The sequence below is a fragment of the Aquarana catesbeiana genome, linkage group LG01 (genome assembly GCF_042186555.1).
Source record: "Aquarana catesbeiana isolate 2022-GZ linkage group LG01, ASM4218655v1, whole genome shotgun sequence".
Classification (NCBI taxonomy): Eukaryota; Metazoa; Chordata; class Amphibia; order Anura; family Ranidae; genus Aquarana; species Aquarana catesbeiana.
Window position 1 is genome coordinate 287,249,618 of NC_133324.1, and position 19,785 is coordinate 287,269,402.

The window sequence follows — 19,785 nt, forward strand, 5'->3', positions numbered from 1 at the left end:
CGTCTGTGTCCCTGCTGCAGCCTGAGATTGTGTAGACCAGTCGTTGCCACATCTACTAAGCATGCTCCAGTTTCAGTTCCCTTCTAAGCTGTTCAATGTAAGCACATACAAATAATAGACACAGGCTGGAGGCTTGGAACAGGCTGTGAATGGCAGAACCTCCCTCAAGATAATTCACACCATGCTCTTGCACAAAAAAATAAAGATTTGAGTTCAAGTACATAATTGTATAATGATTTCAAACATTTATTTGTTTTCATGTAATTTGTTTTCTGAAGGCTTTTTTTTTTAACTTGTGACCGGTGTCTTGCTGAGAAAGTTCCCCCCCGCGGGTAAGGACCCCCCCTGTACTGCGCAGGCGCAGCGCTTGCGCAGTAGGAATGACTAAGGAGCCGCCGAAAATAGCCGAACCTGAAAACCCTTAAATCAGCTGTACACGGCGCCTGCGCCCTGAGTCCAGGTTCAAGCCCCACCATCCAAGTGGACCTAGAGGCAAAATAAAAAAGTGCCGAGCGAAGCGAGGCCGTGCCCGAAGCGTGGCGAGGAAGCCAGCCCGCGAGGGGCCCTCTTACAGGCGCCATGTACAGCTGATCTAGAACTATTCGCCTTCAGCTATTTCCGCCGGCTCGTACTGCGCAAGCGCTGTGCCTGCGCAGTACAGGGGGGTCCTTATCCGCCGAGGGGAACTTTCTCGGCAGAACACTGGAAACAGAGGACTAGAAGCTCCTCCTGCTGATGTTTCCTTGCAGATGGGGTGGGAAAGAGCTGGGTCACATAACAGCTGTATATCATGAAAAAACATTGTTTTTTTTATTAATTAAAATAAATACAGTGCCATCATCCATATGTACATAAAAAGAAGGGATAATGTAAATTAAACAACGTGTGTTTAGTATTACTTTAAGCTTAGGTCTATACACCACTCACAGCTTACCCTCTCTCTCTGAATATCACTCTTCAGATTGGATATTTTCACTTTCATGGCTTCTAGTTCATCATCTTGTATCAGAGGAATGTTAGCGGCAGCTTCAGACTCATCCACAGGCTGGAAGGTCAGGTCTGCTAATGGTATGTACCACTTACAGTCATACTGCTGGCTTTTTCTGCAGCAAAAAAGCATATATTAGCTCTATAAACAGCTCATATAAACGGTAGAAAACCTACTATAATGAAGAATGCCCTCTTACCCCCCTATTTGTTTTTTCAATTTGGCGCAAAGGAGAAGGTCTGTAAAAAGGAAAACATGGCGCAGTTTTCGGGCACCTTCAACGAGTTCAACCATGAAACTGTCTTTCAAGAGTTGTCGATGCTGCAAAATAAAACATACAATGGTACAGGATTATATAAGTGAATCTATTTACCGTCTATATCTACAGTATCTCACAAAGGTGAGTACACCCCTCACATTTTTGTAAATATTTTATACACTGAAGAAATGACACTTTGCTACAATGTAATGTAGTGAGTGTACAGCTTGTATAACAGTGTAAATTTGCTGTCCCCTCAAAATAACTCAACACACAGCCATTAATGTCTAAACCACTGGCAACAAAAGTGAGTACACCCCTAAGTGAAAATGTCCAAATTGGGCCCAATTAGCCATTTTACCTCCGATGTCATGTGACTCGTTAGTGTTACAAGGTCTCAGGTGTGAATGGGGAGCAGGTGTGTTAAATTTGATATTATCGCTCTCACTCTCTCATACTGGTCACTGGAAGTTCAATATGGCACTTCATGGCAAAAAACTCTAAGGATCTGAAAGAAGGAATTATTGCTCTACATAGAGATGGCCTAGGCTATAAGAAGATTGCCAAGACCCTGAAACTGAGCTGCAGCTTTGTAGCCAAGACCATACAGCAGTTTAACAGGACAGGTTCCACTCAGAACAGGCCTCGCCGTGGTCGACCAAAGAGGTTGAGTGCACGTGCTCAGCGTCATATCCAGAGGCTGTCTTTGGGAAATAGACGTATGAGTGCTGCCAGCATTGCTGCAAAGGTTGAAGGGGTGGGGGATCAGCCTGTCAGTGCCCAGACCATATGCCGCAAACTGCATAAAATTGGTCTGCATGGCTGTCGTCCCAGAAAGAAGCCTCTTCTAAAGATGATGCACGAGAAAGCCCACAAACAATTTGCTGAAGACAAGCAGACTAAGGACATGGATTACTGGAACCATGTCCTGTGGTCTGATGAGACCAAGATAAACTTATTTGGTTCAAATGGTGTCAAGCATGCGTGGTGGCAACCAGCTGAGGAGTACAAAGACAAGTGTGTCTTGCCTACAGTCAAGCATGGTGGTGGGAGTGTCATGGTCTGGGGCTGCATGAGTGCTGCCGGCACTGGGGAGCTACAGTTCATTGAGGGAACCATGAATGCCAACATGTACTGTGACATACTGAAGCAGAGCATTATCCCCTCCGTTTGGAGACTGGGCTGCAGGGCAGTATTCCAACATGATAACAACTCCAAACACACTTCCAAGATGACCACTGCTTTGCTAAAGAAACTAAGGGTAAAGGTGATGGACTGGCCAAGCATGTCTCCAGACCTAAACCCTAGTGAGCATCTGAGGGGCATCCTCGAACGGAAGGTGGAGGAGTCGAAGAAGACTCCAGTGGCAACCTGTGAAGCTCTGGTGAACTCCATGCCCAAGAGGGTTAAGACAGTGCTGGAAAATAATGGTGGCCACACAAAATATTAAAACCTTTTTCCCAATTTGGACATTTTCACTTAGGGATGTACTCCCTTTTTTGCCAGCAGTTTAGACATTAACAGCTGTGTGTCGAGTTATTTTGAGGGGACAGCAAATTTACACTGTTATACAAGCTGTACACTCACTACTTTACATTGTAGCAAAGTGTCATTTCTTCAGTGTTGTCACATGAAAAGATATAATAAAATATTTACAAAAACGTGAGGGGTGTACTCACTTTTGTGAGAAACTGTATATTCTACCCATTGAGATTTGCATTTTCCTATTCTTTGATGGTGGGGGTTGAGCCCAGCGTACTTTTCTACTGCTGAAGCCTGTCAGTGTAATACACTCAGACATACCATTCTGCCCACCACTCTTGTCAATAGTGGCTGCTTGAGTGGTTGGCCATTTCCTGTCAGTGTGAACAAATCTGGTAATCCCTTTTTGAAAAGGTGAACCCTGGCTCCCTGGGTGTTTTTGCACCATTCTCAGTAAACTCTTGACACTTTAGTATGTAAATGTCCCAGGAAGTGAAGGAAATCTGACATGCTACAACCACCATTTCAGGCATCAAAAATAATTTCAAAGGCAAAGCCATTTACATTATATTCCTCTGGCTAATCTGTTCTGATAACCTGAACCTCTTGTGTGCATGCTTTATACATTTAACAAAGGCTGTGTGACTTTGTTTGGAATAGCAGGTAGGATTACCTAAGAAAGCAGCCAATGAGTGTGTATATTCAGCCCAAACTATCAGAATGCTTCTTGGTAATCCATGAGAATTGCAGCACCAATTACTTTTAGACTTTTGCTGCTTTTTTCTCCTCCAGCCTGAGCTCTACTGTATGGGGACTGCAAGAGACTGGTATCAAGCCAAGTTTACATACATACACCACTTGCATTAAAAAAAAAACAAAAAAACAAAACAAAAAAAAAAAAAATAACCCGTCAGAATCCCTGTACCCACCAGTGATGTGTCACTCACCTCTCCTTTCCGCACAGTCATTGACTGGCGCCTGGGAGTGATCTCTTCATTGATGCTGGAAAGGAAGTTCTGGGAAATGCGAAGTGCATCTTGGAGCAGCGGGTAGTCTGGATGGCTGGTTGGTGTGTGCTTTAATAGGTCCTGGAAATATCAATACAGTACAATTTAAAAAAAAAAAAAAAAAAAAAAAAAAAAAAGTGTCAAAACACTCAAACACTTTTAACAATTGAAAAACTATTACAATATGTGCAAATTATACCACAAAGCCACAAAGTAACAGTCCATTAGTTTGATAGATCTATGGGCAAAATAATATATATGGTATAGTATTATCAGTAGCATTAACTCAGCAGGTTTTTTTTTAGTCCTCTATAACACTATTCTATGCATTTCCTGTTGATATTGCCAGTAGAACCATCATTTTTCCCATTCCCTTTAAGAGGCCAAGCTGTCAAACAAAAGTGACAGTTGCATGAGTTAGATCAAACTAAAACTGACAGGGGTGCTTACAACGGTCACTGTCAGCTTTTAATTATATAGTTTAAACTTTTTTTTTTTCCCTTTTGGAAAAAATAACTGGTTCAGTGATAGTTAAAGTGGAGTTCCACCCACTTTTACAACTCTTCAGCATCCCTCACTAAACTGTGCACTGTAAACGAATTGGATATTTTTAAATTTTTTTCTCAGAACCTACTGTATATCTGCTGTATTCATGTTTCACTTCCTCCTCCCTGGCCGTGGCCCATTGCATCATTTCCTGTTTGCAATGCCTTCTGGGAAGGGGCGGCAACTTTCTCTGACACCACCGTTGCTATGGAAATCTGACCTGATACCTATTACACTGCTTGTGCTGCACTGAGCACATGCGAGATCTGCAAGGATGAGTTCCAGGAAGAAATACAGTCTGGCTTCAGATGCCCACACTTAAGATGGCCACGGCCTGCTGTAAGTTTAAAAAAAATAAACTACTGCTATAAACTAACAAAACAGACCTTAGTTTACAGATTAACTTTATTAGAATACATTACGCTTGTGTATTATAGGGGTATTTTTATTTAAAAAGTATAATTTCGGCCGGAACACCACTTTAAGTTATGCTTCAATCTGTTTTCCCTCTTACTTAAAAGTGGAAATTTAGGCTAATGAAAATGGGTGGACAGGCAGGATTGTTAAGGAGACACGTTTTAGCTCTTCTGCATTAAACTACTTACCTGCCTATCTGCCCCTGTACAGTAAGCTTAAGTTTCCACTAATACGGCATTTGAGCACAGGTATGTCTTGATTCTGTTGCACTGCAGGTCAGTGGCTGGGCTTGAACCTTGTGGGCCTCCTGCAACTTCTGTCTATCTGCCCGTGTTGGTACTATATCCACTGAAGCATTTGCAATTTGCAGAACAGAGTAGGGACTGGCCATAAAGGGATTACTTTTACGCAGTTTACAAGCATAAACATGTATTGCAATGTATGTGAACTAAAAATCCCCCCTTTTTTTTTGCAAAGTTTGCTAGAAAGGGCATGTAGCAGTGTGCAGAGGATTAATCGAGAATTTTAAGTGTTAACATGTGGCCACACCCTTTAGCACCGAATGTATTATATACACATGTAGAAGCTATTGGGATTTAAGCACAGGTATGTCTTGCTTCCCTCCCCGTCTGTGTCCCTGCTGCAGCCTGAGATTGTGTAGACCAGTCGTTGCCACATCTACTGAGCATACTCCAGTTTCAGTTCCCTTCTAAGCTGTTCAATGTAATTCTACGCACATACAAACAATAGACACAGAATGGAGGGACTTGGAACAGGCTGTGAATGGCAGAACCTCCCTCAAGATAATTCACACCATGCTTTTGCACAAAAATAATAAAGATTTGAGTTCAAATAATTGTATGATGATTTAAAACATTTATTTTCATGTAATTTGTATTCTGAAGGCTTTTTTTTTTTCCTTAACTTCTGACCGGCAACAGAGTACTAGAAGCTTTAAAGCAGAACTAAACCCACCATTTTACTTTTTTCCTAAAACAGTTATATTCTAGGCATGCTGTGAATGAGAACTGCCACAGCTGCTTGTGCTTCCAAACAAACTGTCAAGCCATCAAATGACTGGTGTCATAACTTATCACATGTGCAGCACAGTGACAACTGCAGATCAAACAGAGGCAAAAAATGGCACCTTCCTTGATTGTAAAAGTATAGGAAGGTTTAGTTCTACTTCAAAAAACAGGATTTTTAATGCAAAAGAGACATAATATGGGGGAACTGGGGTAGCCAGAGTCTGGAGCAGCTGTGCATGGCAAACAATCAGCTTTCCATCTTTCATTTTCAAAGCTTAACCTCCCTGGCGGTTTTCCTGAGTGTGGCTCGGGGTTAAAATTCAGTACCATTAGCGGTAACCCCGAGCCACACTCGGGATCGCATTGCAGGATCCTGGGGCGGCTTTACTTACCTTGTCCCCGGGATCCTGCGATGTCCCCCGCAGTGTCCGAGGGCTCCGTCCTCCTCCGAAGCCTCTCCGTGCCAGGCTCCGTTCCCTGCGAGCGGCGCGACGCACGGGGGCGGAGCCTGGCGGCAAATTCAAAAAAAATGTCAAAATCATAACACATACAGTACTGTAATCTTACAGATTACAGTACTGTATGAAATGATTTCACATCCCTTTTGTCCCCAGTGCTCTGGCCCATGCCCTGCATGCAGTTTTACATGATATACACTGTTCTTTCTGCCTGGAAACTGGAGATTGTCCATAGCAACCAAAAAGTGTCCCTTTACGTCAAAAGTGGCTTTAGACCAGCTAGAAAACAGCGATAGTAAATTAGAACACTTGCAGAATTGAGCGATAGTGAATTGTGGGGAAATTTATTTTATTACTATTTTTTTTAATTTTTTTTAATTATTTATTTTTATTTATTATATTATAATTTATGTTTTTGTGTTTCAAACTTTATCATACCCGGGATATCTACTAGACTCTGGTTTGGACAGATTTAAGTGTGTTATTGTTAAGATTTACAGACCTACAATATAAAACGCCAAATTTCCATGCAAAATAATTGTACCGCTTTCAGCACCTAAAATCCGAAATAATCATACCGCCAGGGAGGTTAAAGCGTTTGTTAATCCAAAAAAAAAAAAAAAAATCCTGTTCCTTTATAGCATGTGCTTGTGCTGTGTATTTTGGCCCCTTCTATCACCTGAAATACCTGGCTGATCCTACCAGTTTCTACCCTCCCTTCTGTACGCTGACCATGATATATCAGTGCTGCTGAGCCCTGACACTGTTGTCAGCGTACGTGCCTCTGACATCCTCCGCTATCTGCAGCTCTCCTGTCTCCCTCTGTCCTCCTCCTCCCTCTCCCCTCCCTGCCTGTCAGCTCTCACTATAGCTGATCTGCTCCTCTTCCCACTTTTTCAAAACTAACTGATCTGTATATCATCCCCTCTGTCAGATAAAAAGCTGTGTCCTAGTGCCTGTGCTTTATAAAAATAAAAAAAAAAGATTTCTACCTGTTTTAACAGTGTCTTCCAGCGATCACATGACTCCAGGCTCTCTGCTCCTCTCTTCCCCTCTTCCCTGGCTGACGTCAGCAGGGGAATCTTGGTCCCACCCACTGGAAATATCAGGTGGGGGAGAGCCGAGAGCCTGGAGTCATCTTATCGCTGGGAGATGCTGTTTAAAAAGGTAGAAATCTTATTTTTTCTTATAAAGCACAGGCACTAGGATGCACCTTTTTATCTGACAGAGGGGATGATATAAAGATGAGATAGTGGCTTAATAACCACTTTAACTGAACAATCTGCAGATAGAAGCTGGTTGCTTACCATGCACAACTGCTCCAGATTGTGATTGCTCCAGTTTTGATCAATTCTCCTTTATGTCTCTTCTTCATTAAAGTTTCCTACTTGCCTGTCTGCACTATACACGGAGCTGTGAGCCCACAGCTCAGTGTGCAATTTTGGCATCTGTCAAGATAAATGAACTCCCGCGCATGTGTGGGAGTGACGTCATCTCAGCCCTGCCAATTAAAACGGCTGAAGTTCAGGAACCCAGAAGACCAGCCAAAGATGTCATCAACTGGCGAGTTAGCTTCGGGACACCGAAGAGTATATTTCACATTAAAGTCTATTTAAAGCTACATCTAAGACTACCCCATTTATAAAGTGACAACACTGCTGTGTATTTTCAATGCAGAACAGTGTTATCACCCTATTTTAGGTAAAGATGATGGCATGATCAACAAGTAATATAAACTATGCTAACTGATGTTTTATTGCTAATGACAGACTGCATTTTATATGTTTTTTTTTTTTTTTTTGCTTATATATCCACTATAGTGTAAGGTATATGTCATGGCTGAATGGAAATATTAAAGTCTGTTCAGATAATGCAAGGATAGATGATGAAGACCTCATTTTATTATTAAAACATGTCACTTACATGCAGAACAAGAGTACTCCGCGTAACACGATCCACTGGCTTGTAGAGTAGTGCTAGTGACAAAGAGCAGACACAATGACACATTTTACCATTACAGCACAGACAGGATGTCACACCCAACACTATCCAATAAGTCTGCCAATTTATTTGCAATCTAGCCTTTGAAAGAAGTTCTAAATGTGCCCCACCAATGCCAACCCTGCCCTCTGCTTCACTGATGCGCTAACTCACTTTCCAGGGAGGTTTTAGCTGCTTGGTCCTTGGATTCTCGTGTGCTTCTAGCTCTCAGATTCTGAAAACAAAAAACATTTGAAAGGGGTGAATAATTAGGCTATCATTTTCTAAGCACAACTTCAGTTAAAATGTAACACTACTGGAGTCTTAGACCGGCCATACACGGTTTGAATCTCGGCCGGTTCCTGCTAAGTCGAATCGTCAATGGGCAGGCTGAATGTACCAAGTTGATCAACCAATCAAATTGGGCACAACCAACCTGCTGGATTTGCTTGTGATTATCGCAAGCGGCTGCTATAGCCACTAGCAAAAATCAATGTCTTTTCCTGATGGGGACAGCTTTCCGCACTCGCCCCCCAGCTGGGAGATGACAATTGCCGATTCCCCTGTCTACCTGTGGTTGCAGGAAAGAAATACACACCCTTTAAGGCCTGCCTAAGGCTGGCCATAGACAGAGCAAATTTTTTTCCTGCAACTACGGGTTCGTTTCCCCCATCGACAGACAGTGTTGGCAGATTAATCCCTCCCACGGAGTCATTGTGTTCTCCTGGCAGGGTTGCCTAAACCAGAGTGGAGCATTGGGAGATAGGTGGAGGGGTCGATCAGCTATGTGCTTTAGGCAGATTCCCAAAACCCGTTTAGCTGATTTAAGCGTGGTTTTGCCCACTACTGTAGGAACCTCCCCTCTAAAGAAAAAGTTCAGCAGGGCTTCATAAGAGGTGGTAACCATGGACTCCACCGTCACCACTGCATTATTCAATTGGGGGAACATCCGACAATGAACCAGTTGGTATGCAAAATAATAAAGATGAAGATCTGGTAGACAGTCCTCCCCTGTCTATGTGTTATCATTTACTCAAAAGGAGTCACTGCGCATTTACAAAAGAAACTTTGATATGTCCAATGATGTGTCTTGCATATTGTTATAATTCAAGTGTGAAATGTACGTGAAACAAAATTAAAGATTTTCACACCTCTGAAATTTCAGCAAACTGAGCATTGGCCTGGCAACATTTCTCCGCTGTTTCCATGGCAACCTCGTAGTTGTCAACAAAGGCGCGATAGACACCCAGCTGACTGGCCTGAAAGGTTAAAAGAAGAAAGAATAAAAATGCAGAGTGAAGAGTTAAAAAAAAAGTCACATAAGAATTACAAATCAGGACAAATTAACATTCAGACTAAAACAGATAGCACAAACCCCAGAAGAGCAATGTGAATCCAGAAATCTGTTAGAAAACCTAAAGACTTTTTGAACTTCAGTGCAGATTCACTTATATCATGTACCCAGCCCTATCTCCACTTCCCCTTCACCCCCACGCCCCTAGCTCCTCCTTACAGTCTTAAAGCTGAGGTTTGCTGAAAAAAAAAAATTAAAAGCCAGCAGCTACAAATACTGCAGCTGCTGACTTTTAATATATGGACACTTACCTGTCCAGGGAGCCCGCGGTGTCGGCAGCCGAAGCCGATCCATCCTTCGGCTCTTGGCTGCTGCCGCCGCCATCCTTGGTAAGGGAATAAGGAAGTGAAGCCGTGCGGCTTCACTTCCTGGTTCCCTACTGCGCATGTGCGAGCCGCGCTGTGCGTCCTCACAGGTCCCTGCTGTATTCTGTGTCTCACAGAATACAGCGGGGGAGGACGGGGTAGGCGGCGGAAGTGGCGTAGGTCACCACAATCACCGCGGTGATCTATGCCAGGAAGTGGGAGCAAATACCTGTATTAGACAGGTATCTGCTCCCTCCTCCCCCCTGAAAGGTGCCAAATGTGACACCGGAGGGGGGGAGGAATCCAAAAAGTGGCAGTTCCATTTTTGGGTGGAACTCCACTTTAAGCAGCCCATAGATGATTTGATTTTCTTTCCTTCTACCACAACTGCAGCGCTATTGTGTCCTGCCGGTGAGGGCAGGGGGAAGCCTTCCAGGCCAGCAGAACACAGTAATTACTGCTAGCGGCTATAACCATCGGCAGTAATCGTATGTAAAAAAATCCAACAGGCTGGTTGTACCCAGGTTGATTGATGGATCAACTTGGGTATAATCAGCCTGCCCATAGATGGATTGAATCTTGGCTGGTCCCTGCTGAACCGGCCGAATTTTGATCCATGTATGGCCGGCTTTATACTCACCCGCCCCCAATCCAGCAATGTTCCAGGCAAGGCACGCACATACACTCTGCACTCCCAATCTGTCTAATGGGGCTTCAGCTGTCAACACAAGAGCCAACTCTCCATAGAAGTAAATGGAGAGTACAGAGAGCATGGGCCCAGCTGGCTCTGCAATCTAGACAGTAATATCTTCCTGGATCAGGGGCAGGGGAGTATAAAATCTGAAGGGATGTTATATTGTTGAGTTGCCTGTGGGATTATGCATTGTTTAAACTTTACATCTACTTTAAATGCAGTCCTGGTACAGAGACCTGGGCCATTCTTAGACTGTAAATAATAATTCAGCATACTATTGCAAATATAGCAATCTTATATGAGCTTGTGAAATGCATTTCATATTTGTTTGCTGAATGCTATCGCTATCCTTATGAAGCCAGACAGTACTGTCTTCCCCATACTTTTGGCTATGTAATAATTGTATGGTCTATAGTTAGTCACACCTTCCTCTTTCTTTTTTTAATAGGAAAAGAAAACTACTATATAGCGTCAATACCACCCACATTTTACCTTCCTTACTCATTTAAAAACACTCAATCTGTCACGGAAGGGCTTTTTCTGGCCATATGCTACTATAACAGTTTGTTAATGCTTCAAAATGACTCCATTCCTGTCCTCTCAATGCCTGAAGCACATTCATTTATGGACCCAGGGTCATATAACAGACAAAGCAAATTCCAAACATTGTTCTAGAAGACTAGCACAACTTAAAGGGACGCTTTTGGTAATTAAGACGTATTATAAATCACTATCTGCTGAAACCATAATTATAATATTTTCATTAAACCACACACAAATGACATTCTATATTTAGTTTCCAGGCTACAAACTCACCAGTTTTTGGAAAAGGTCCCCTACTCTCTGCTGGTGGCTCCATTTCTGCACCCGTGGAAACAACGCATCATAAAACTCTTTATGGATTTCATACAACTCTGGGACTTTGAAGAAAATTGTTTCAATCTGCTGGATGGTCAGAACTGGCTGGGAGGTGGTTGCTGCAGCTTTAAGGGGTTTCATTGGCTGCAGAAGGAAAGACAACATTAGTCGGCTTTAGATCCTGTGGACAATATTGTACATATAAACATATAGGCATCTGTTGACTTACCAGAAGCAGAGCCTCAAGGTGGCTAAGGTAGGTCTCTTCACTTGCCAAGATAGCAGAGAGCACCCACTTCCTCATCTCTAGACCCTTCTCAATATCCAGGTCATTCTGTGGGAAGAGAAGGACGGTTTAAGCCAGTGCTGGGGAACAGGGGCTGTATGTAGACCTTATATGTGGCTTCTGTACTGTAATCAGCTCTTTGGTGTTTTAATGTGTTACTAAACCCACAACAGTAAATTCAGTCTGTATTTATACACAGTAAAGCATGCTCGTTATACTCACTGTTGAACCTAAGGGGTTGACCATTGTTTCTCTGATCCCCCCCCCCCCCCCCTTCTTCCACTGTCCCTAATCCATCTCCTAATAGTACAGAGCTCAGTTTGGTGTGTATTGCTAGAGAGTTTTTTTATTTTTTTAAGGTGGTTGCATGTGATCGGCACAGGGCCAATCAGCACAGTCCAGATAGAGGGTCAGGAGTTATGCAGCCTCATAGCACAGTCAGAGGAGAATCGAAACTCCTCTTACAAGCTTTAACCTGTGCTCAGCTGGACACTGATAGAAGTCACAAGACTGCTATATACTGCTGAGAAAAGCTATTAATCAGTTAATATTTACTAAAATAATTGCATTTTCATGTTCTGTGTACTGTGGGAGACCAGATATTGTGAATGCAGGGTTCTGGGTTTAGGAACACTTTAATCAAAGTCTTACGCACACTATTTTTGGATGCTTGTATTTTACTCATCAAGTGACCATATAAAGCAAAATAGTGGAGGATATATGTGGGCTGCCACTGCTGACCTCCTGAAAATACTAATGGCTGTCTATAGATTGCAATGCCAGGGAACTAGGTTTTCAAATCAGGGAACTAGCATTAAAAAAGAAAAATAGACATTAGCAGTTGCAGCCTCTGTATTACTCTCAGTATGGTTTTTCTCTAGTCACATATAGGCTGATCCTTCCTGATGCAGACAGCAAGTTTAGTAATCTGGCTCTATATTCAAATGGATAAAAGCTCACATTTTTACTCCAGTGCAGATCAGCGACACTGACTACTGTCTTGGCAATCTGCCGGTGCATTTTTCATAGACACTCCAGTGTGTGCCACCAATATTTTATTTTCTATTTGAACATGTATCAAGTATTCTAGTGTCACAATGCAGATTATTATATTATCTGGAAAAATTATTAATCCCGTTGAGACCATAGACTGCAATCAGTCCAGTATTTACTTTGCTCTTGCATGGACTCTCTTCTTCAGGGATTCATAGAACAGGGGTCTCCAAACTTTCTAACCAAAGGGCCAGTTTACTGACTTTAGGACTGGACTGTGGCCAGCAGGTAAAAATATTTTTTATGGCATTAATGGGAGTAAGCCATGCCCCATCTTTGGTATTAGGATGAGGCATAGTGCACATCAATTGGTGTCAGTGGGAAAAATAGCACCCCATTGTTGGTGTCCTTGGGCAGAATAGTGGCCCATATCAGTGGGATGAATAGTGGCCCAAGGGCCAGATAAAAGCAAGCAAAGGACAGCAGTTTGGAGGCCACTGTCCTAGACATTGCTTGGTCAGATGGTTAGATATGTTACTTCTAGCATTTAAATCCCCAACCTTTTATTTCAGTCAGCATTTTTAGTACATGACCATAATGAAACCATGTAGTCCTCATAGCGGCACCCGAAAAGATCCTAGAAAAATCTTGTAGAATAACATAAAGCTATAGCTCTTTACTGATAAGCCTTGCTGACAGAATCCGGGCCGGTTCACACCAGAATCACACAGCAATGCGCTCCACATTCCTGTACAACTCAGCGCAGTGCAATGTTCAGCCTATTTATTTGAGTAAGCTGAAATCGCACTGGATCACACCAAAAGTACTGCACTACTTTTCAAAACCGCACTGCACCGAATTGCATAGTACTGTGGTACCATGCAATCTGGTTCGGGCAAACGCAGGTTTATAATCTGCATTTGGTGGTGTCCAATAGGAATACACTGACACCTACAGAAAAATCACACACCCAGTGCATTTTGAACATGATGTGGGAAAATGAGCATGGAATACATTTTTCTGCACTGCTTTCTGATGTGAACGAGCCCTTTTTCAGGGTGATTGACTAACATAGGGGTCAGGTGTGGCACGCCTGAGGTCATGAGAATCCTCAGCTGGACTGTACCAATATTGAAACTGCTACTCGTGTAACTTATAAGATTTGTTTCTAATAATAATAATAATAAAAATAATACTTGATGTATTATTACATGTGCTTTCACTAGCAGCATGCTTGGCGGCTTAAACTAAATTTTAATTATTCAAATGCAAAGTTAGATTTTACCTGTTTATTAACAATTTACGCAGTGCTTTACATAACCACTTAATGCTAAGCGGCATACGGATACGTCGCCCAGCTTTGAGTAGTTATTCCAGGATGATGCTTTCTTGTAAAAGCAATCCTAGAAGCTAATTGGGGCAGCACAGTGGCTCAGTGGTTAGCACTTCTGCCCAGCAGCACCAGAGTTGCCGGTTCAAATCTCAACCATGACACTATCTGCCTGAAGTTTGCATGTGCCTGCATGGGTTTCCAACCCGACTTACTTCTACACTCCAAAGACATGCTGGTAGGTTAATTGGATCCTGTCTAAATTGGCACTAGTAGGTGTATGTATGTGAGTTAGGGAACTAAGATTGTAAGCTCCTTAAGGGCAGGGATGGATGTGAATGTACAATATACTGTATATGTAAAGTGCTGTGTAATTTGACAGCACTTTACAAGTAACTGTAATAATAGGATTTCTTTTAGAAGCAGCGGGAGGGGACACTCCCCCTCCCTCCCGCTGCTGTTGAGTGCTCTCCCGTCCCACCTGGTGACCCGATTGTGCAGCTAAGATCTGCCTTGTTTACCTGGGAAGACTGCCGCTTTACCTCTCTCAGAACGATCGCCGGGTTTCCGGCGGACAGGCTGATTGGACACAGCGGTCATGCGACATTGTACCCAAACAAAATGTAGTTTTTATTTTGGTGGTATTTGATCACCCCTGCGGTTTATTTTTTGCGCTATAAACAAAAAAAGAGCGACAATTTTGAAAAAAAAAAAGCTATATTTTTTACTTTTTGCTATAAGTATCCCCAAAAAAATATAAAAACAAAAAAAATTCTTCCAAAGTTTAGGCCAATATGTATTATTCTACATATTTTTGGTAAAAAAAAAAAATTAAACCGCAAAAAACGTATATTGATTGGTTTACGCAAAAGTTATAGCGTCTACAAAATAGGGGATAGAGTTATGGCATTTATTATTATTATTTTTTATTACTAGTAATGGTGGTGATCGGCTATTTTTAGCAGGACTGCGACATTGTGGCGGATGGATCGGACACTTTTTTGGGACTAGTGACATTTATACAGCGATCAGTGCTATAAAAATGTACGGATTACTTTATAAATTACACTGGCAGGGAAGGGGTTAACACTAGTGGTGATCAAGGGGTTAAAGGTGTTCCCTGGGAGGTGTTTAACTGTGGGGGGAGTGTACTGACTGGAGGAGGAGAGAGACAGCTGTTCCTGATCACTAGGAACAGACTCTCTCCATCTCTCTAGTTGGGGGGGGGGGTGTCCAGGATGGTGCTGTGAGCAGACGTGTAGTGTCTGAGCTCCCAGGGACCGGCTTCAAAATCAGCTTTTATCGGGTGCAGACCCATCTATACCGACAGGTCTGCGTCCCCACTGCCTCAGTGTCACCTCCAGGGTATGTGCGGGTGAAGATCGCAGGCAAAGTCCCATTGCACGGCCACAACACCTAACACCGCGGGTAAGGCCGCAGCCGCGGCCTCGTCTAAATCCTCTGGCAGCCAGAGGAACCCGAACGGCAGCCTGCCACGGCGGCAGACTTTAAAGCGGTCATGCAGGCGATCACTACCCTGACCAATGAGGTGGACCACATTCAGGCAAATGTGGAATTCATCCAAAAGGATTTTGACTCCTTCCGTGGCTGGGTGACTGAGGTGGAACAGAGGGTCTCTCAGACCAAAGACACGGTACGTGACTATGGGGCTGATCTACACACCTTAAAAACTAGGATTAAAGCATTAGAGGTTCGGGCTGAAGATGCTGAAAATCGTAACAGGAGAAATAATCTACGCATTTTGGGCCTCCCTGAGGGGGCTGAAGGGGCTGAGGGTGCTGACCCCACCACCTTTGCTGAACATCTGCTGCAACAATTGCTTCCTTCTGCTCACTTCTCTCCATTTTTTACTGTGGAGCGAGCTCACCGCATACCCTCCACTAGGGGGCCCCAGTGAGCACCACCTCGCACTTTTATCTATAAACTGCTCCATTTCCGTGATCGTGACCTGGGGATGAGAGAGGCCAGATCCCAAGGTGAATTACGCTTTGAAAATACCAAACTCCTGATCTTTCCGGATTATTCACTGGAAACACAGAGGCAATGAAAATCCTTTGATGCGGTGAGAGCCAGACTCCGCTCAAAGAGTGTTAAATACAGTATGTTTTTTCCGGCCAGACTGCGGGTGGAAGACGGTGAGTCTGTTCGGTTTATTACATCCTCTGAGGAGGCCTCAGCCTGGATTGACACTGATCATTGCTGCTGACTGATCTTCTAAATAGGCTGTGGATGTCAAGTGCCTGCTAGGCCTACGATCCTACTACACTGGCTATTGACTGGCTCCTTAACTGCTATACTTCATGTCGCCAGTTCACGACAGGTCCCATGATTCTACACGGGGAAGGAGATGTTGTTTGTCACCCCTTGACACATCCTTTGTTACTCCTGCCTGGATATCAGAACTATCCACTCTCCCCCCTTTCTCCTATGGCCTGTGTCATTACACCTACTGCCCTATGCAGTCATGCTGCTCAAGTTTGTACCCCCAGCAGCCGCTGGGAGACTGCACCCACATTTCTGATCCGGTCCCGAACTGTGTACTAAATGTGTGCTAATTGACTGCCGGACTGTGGATGCTTTTCTGCGCGCTTTCCCCCCTTGAAGGCTATTTGCCTGTTTCAGGTTGGGTTATTAAGCCTCCCCAGGGTTGGGGTTGGAGGGGTGGGGGTTGGTTGGGACTGTTGTTGTATTTTTTCATTTATTTCAACTTTACAAGCGATGTGCCCCTTCATATCACAGGGTACCATATATTGCATACTGTTTTATGCGGTAGTCCGGGTTCTGCTCCTAGGCCCTTTTTTATCTCCTTGCCTAATTCTGTAATGCCTAGTGCCTATGGCTGACTGAATCATGGTGTCTTGGAACGCCAGGGGTCTAAACTCCTCCGTGAAGAGGTCCCTGGTTTTTCAATTTTTTAATGCCTAACATCCCCAGATTTGTATTTTACAAGATACCCATTTAGTGGGCAGTAAACTCCTGAGTCTTAAGAAACCCTGGGTAGGACACCACCACCAAGCCTCATATACCAATTATTCAATTATTCCCGGGGAGTTTATTATTTCACAAGTCTCTTGCATTTAGGCTACTGGCACTGGAGCTGGACCCGGGCGGTCGCTATATCATATTACATGCCATGGTGGATTGATTGGAACTGGTGGTGGTGGGGCTGTACCTACCTCTCCCTGCCTCCATGAGACTGCTTAACCAATTGATTACCAAAATTGTTGCCTACTCTACAGATAATGTGGTGATTCTTGGAAATTTCAACAAGGTCCCAGATCCTGGGATGGACAGACTCTCCACCGGGGTGTGTATTCCCTCGGAGCTGTTCGCTTGGGTGGAAGCCTCCAATCTGACAGATGTGTGGAGATGGCACCATCCTTATTAATGCACCTACACCTGTCATTCCACCTTGCATAAAACCTTTTCCCGGATAGACCTAGTCTAAGCTGGGGGGGTCTCCATCCTACCTCGTGACATTTCGGATCATGCCCCTCTTGCCTTGAAATGGAATGTGTCTACTGCCCCACAAGACAGTCTGTGGCGTTTATCCAGGTATTGGTTGTCCGACTGAAGCGTTTTTGAGCCGTATAGATCTGACATGATATACTACTGCAAGGATCAGGACCATTCTACATCCCTTTCCACCTCTTGGGACGCTTTTAAAGCGTTCTCCAGAGGCAGCCTGCGTTCTCCAGAGGCAGCCTGCGTTCTCACGTCCGTCAGGTACATAGGGGATTGTGGGAGGATCTGCTGAGGGCAGAAGAGAGGGTGGCTGTCCTTGAGGTGAAGTACTTCCTGTCACATGCTCCTCGAGTGTACTCTGATTTTCAGGTGGCATTGAGAGATGTTCTTCTGCTCCGAACATCTGCTACTAAAACCCAGCTGTTACATCAATCCCAACGTATATTCGAACATGGGGAAAAAAAACTGTCATGGTTGGCTAGGGAGAGCTCCTCACCCGTGTCTATCTCGGGCATTTGTGACTGAAGGGTCGCTGCTGACTGATCCTGCCTCTATTAATGCACGTTTTGAATCGTTTTATCAAGAGCTATACAGCTCCCGGATGGTGGGCACGGACTAGAACTATACGAATACCTGGAGGAACTTGAGCTGCCATGCTTAACATCTACTTTTAGAGATGTGCTGGATGGCCCCATTACGCTGGAGAAGCTCCAGCGGGCGGTGGCTTCTCTGCAAAATGGTAAAACACCCGTCCCTGATGCCTCCCTGCAGAATTCTTTAAGACATATGTGGAAGAACTGCTTCCTGCATTCAGGCTTTTGCTCCAAAAAGCCTTGGAGGAGGGATCTCTTCCCCTTTCCATGGCTGAAGCGGTTGTTATGGTCCTTCTCACACCTGGTAAGGCTCCAGAGCAATGCTCCTCGTACTGGCCAATATCCCTCCTTAATGTGGATGCAAACATTTTGGCTAAGGTCTTGGCCAGTGCGGATCAATCCGGAGTAGGGGAACAGACATTAATATACGACGCCTCCTTACACATCTCTCTAGGGCAGATGGAGACGGCTCGGGGCTGTTGACCTCCCTGGATGCTGAAAAGGCTTTTTATTCAGTGGAGTGGCGCTACCTCTGGGCCGTCCTATGTAAATTTGGATTCAGCCCCCTGTTTATTAAATGGGTCTAATTACTTTATCACAACCCCACAGCCCAAATACACACTAACAATTCGCTGTCCTCTCCTTTCCCTCTGACTCGGGGTACCACTGGCAATGGAACTTCTGGAAGTGCGAATTAGGTCTGCTCCCTCGGTTGAGGGCATACAGGTGGGAGTGATTGTACACAAAATATCCCTGTATGCAGACAACACCCTCCTGTTCCTGAAAGACATTTCCTCTCTCCCCCCGGCCCTTCAAATCATTGATGTGTTTTGGATCCTTCTCAGGCATTAAGGTCAATTGGGGAAGTCAATCCTATTCCCGTTACACACCTCGGACCCCCACACCCAGATTAGTACTCCGCTGACATGGACTACTGAATGTAAATATTTATGGATGGTGATAAAGGCCCCCTTGTCCTCATATTTTGAGCTGAACCTCTTGCCGTTGCTTAGGACCTTCTCCCAGAAATGTGTGGCCTGGAGGTCTCTCCCTCCAGTGGGTAGAGTGAACCTTGTATAGATGGTATATTTGCCTAAGTTTCTTTATCGCTTCCGTAGCTCCCTCCTGGTGCCTCCATCCTCCTTCTTTAACAAACTAAGGGGAATTAGATCATCCTTTGTGTGGAATGGGAGGCCTCCACATTTGGCCATCTCTACTTTACAGCTCCCTCTCACTGGGGGGGGGGGTAAAACCCTGTTGAAGGATTGCTTTATTGCCAGATAATAGACAAGCCTTTATCTTCCCTGTACTTCCGCCTATCTACAGTATAAGCCCTACTAATAAATTAGAAAAGACCTTTGACAAGTGGTGAGTGGACATCCCTGGCCTGACTGAGGAGGATTGGGAAGGTCGTTTGTCCTACAAGTTAAGTTCTTACACAGGGCCTACTTCACCCCAAAAAGATTGACAATCATGAACCCGGGAGCCCCGAAACCCTGTCCCAGATGTGGTATGCAGGTGGCTTCTTTTCTCCATATGTCTTGTCCTGTTTACGCCTTGCTGCCTTTTGGTCAGAGATTCTCACCGATCTTAAGCGGTTAACCTCTTTAACTCTCGAGTTGGATCCCAGGTATATGTTGCTCAATGTATTTGGCACTAAAGTTAAGGGCCGATATACTAAGCTGTTCTTAAGTTATGCCACCTTTTATGCACGTAGGGAG

General features: G+C 44.1%; 1 protein-coding gene across 1 annotated transcript in view; it reads right to left on the minus strand.

Moving 5' to 3' along the window:
* The window catches only part of BCR (BCR activator of RhoGEF and GTPase), a 90,917-nt gene that overhangs the window by 27,105 nt on the left and 44,027 nt on the right, over window positions 1-19,785 (minus strand). The window contains exons 3-10 of the mRNA XM_073629242.1: window positions 11,606-11,710; window positions 11,335-11,520; window positions 9,317-9,424; window positions 8,340-8,400; window positions 8,109-8,161; window positions 3,677-3,817; window positions 1,188-1,309; window positions 935-1,103 (exon numbers count right to left, since the gene is read on the minus strand). Of these exons, the coding sequence (XP_073485343.1) occupies window positions 935-1,103; window positions 1,188-1,309; window positions 3,677-3,817; window positions 8,109-8,161; window positions 8,340-8,400; window positions 9,317-9,424; window positions 11,335-11,520; window positions 11,606-11,710 (945 nt within the window). The remainder of the gene's footprint in view (window positions 1-934; window positions 1,104-1,187; window positions 1,310-3,676; window positions 3,818-8,108; window positions 8,162-8,339; window positions 8,401-9,316; window positions 9,425-11,334; window positions 11,521-11,605; window positions 11,711-19,785) is intronic.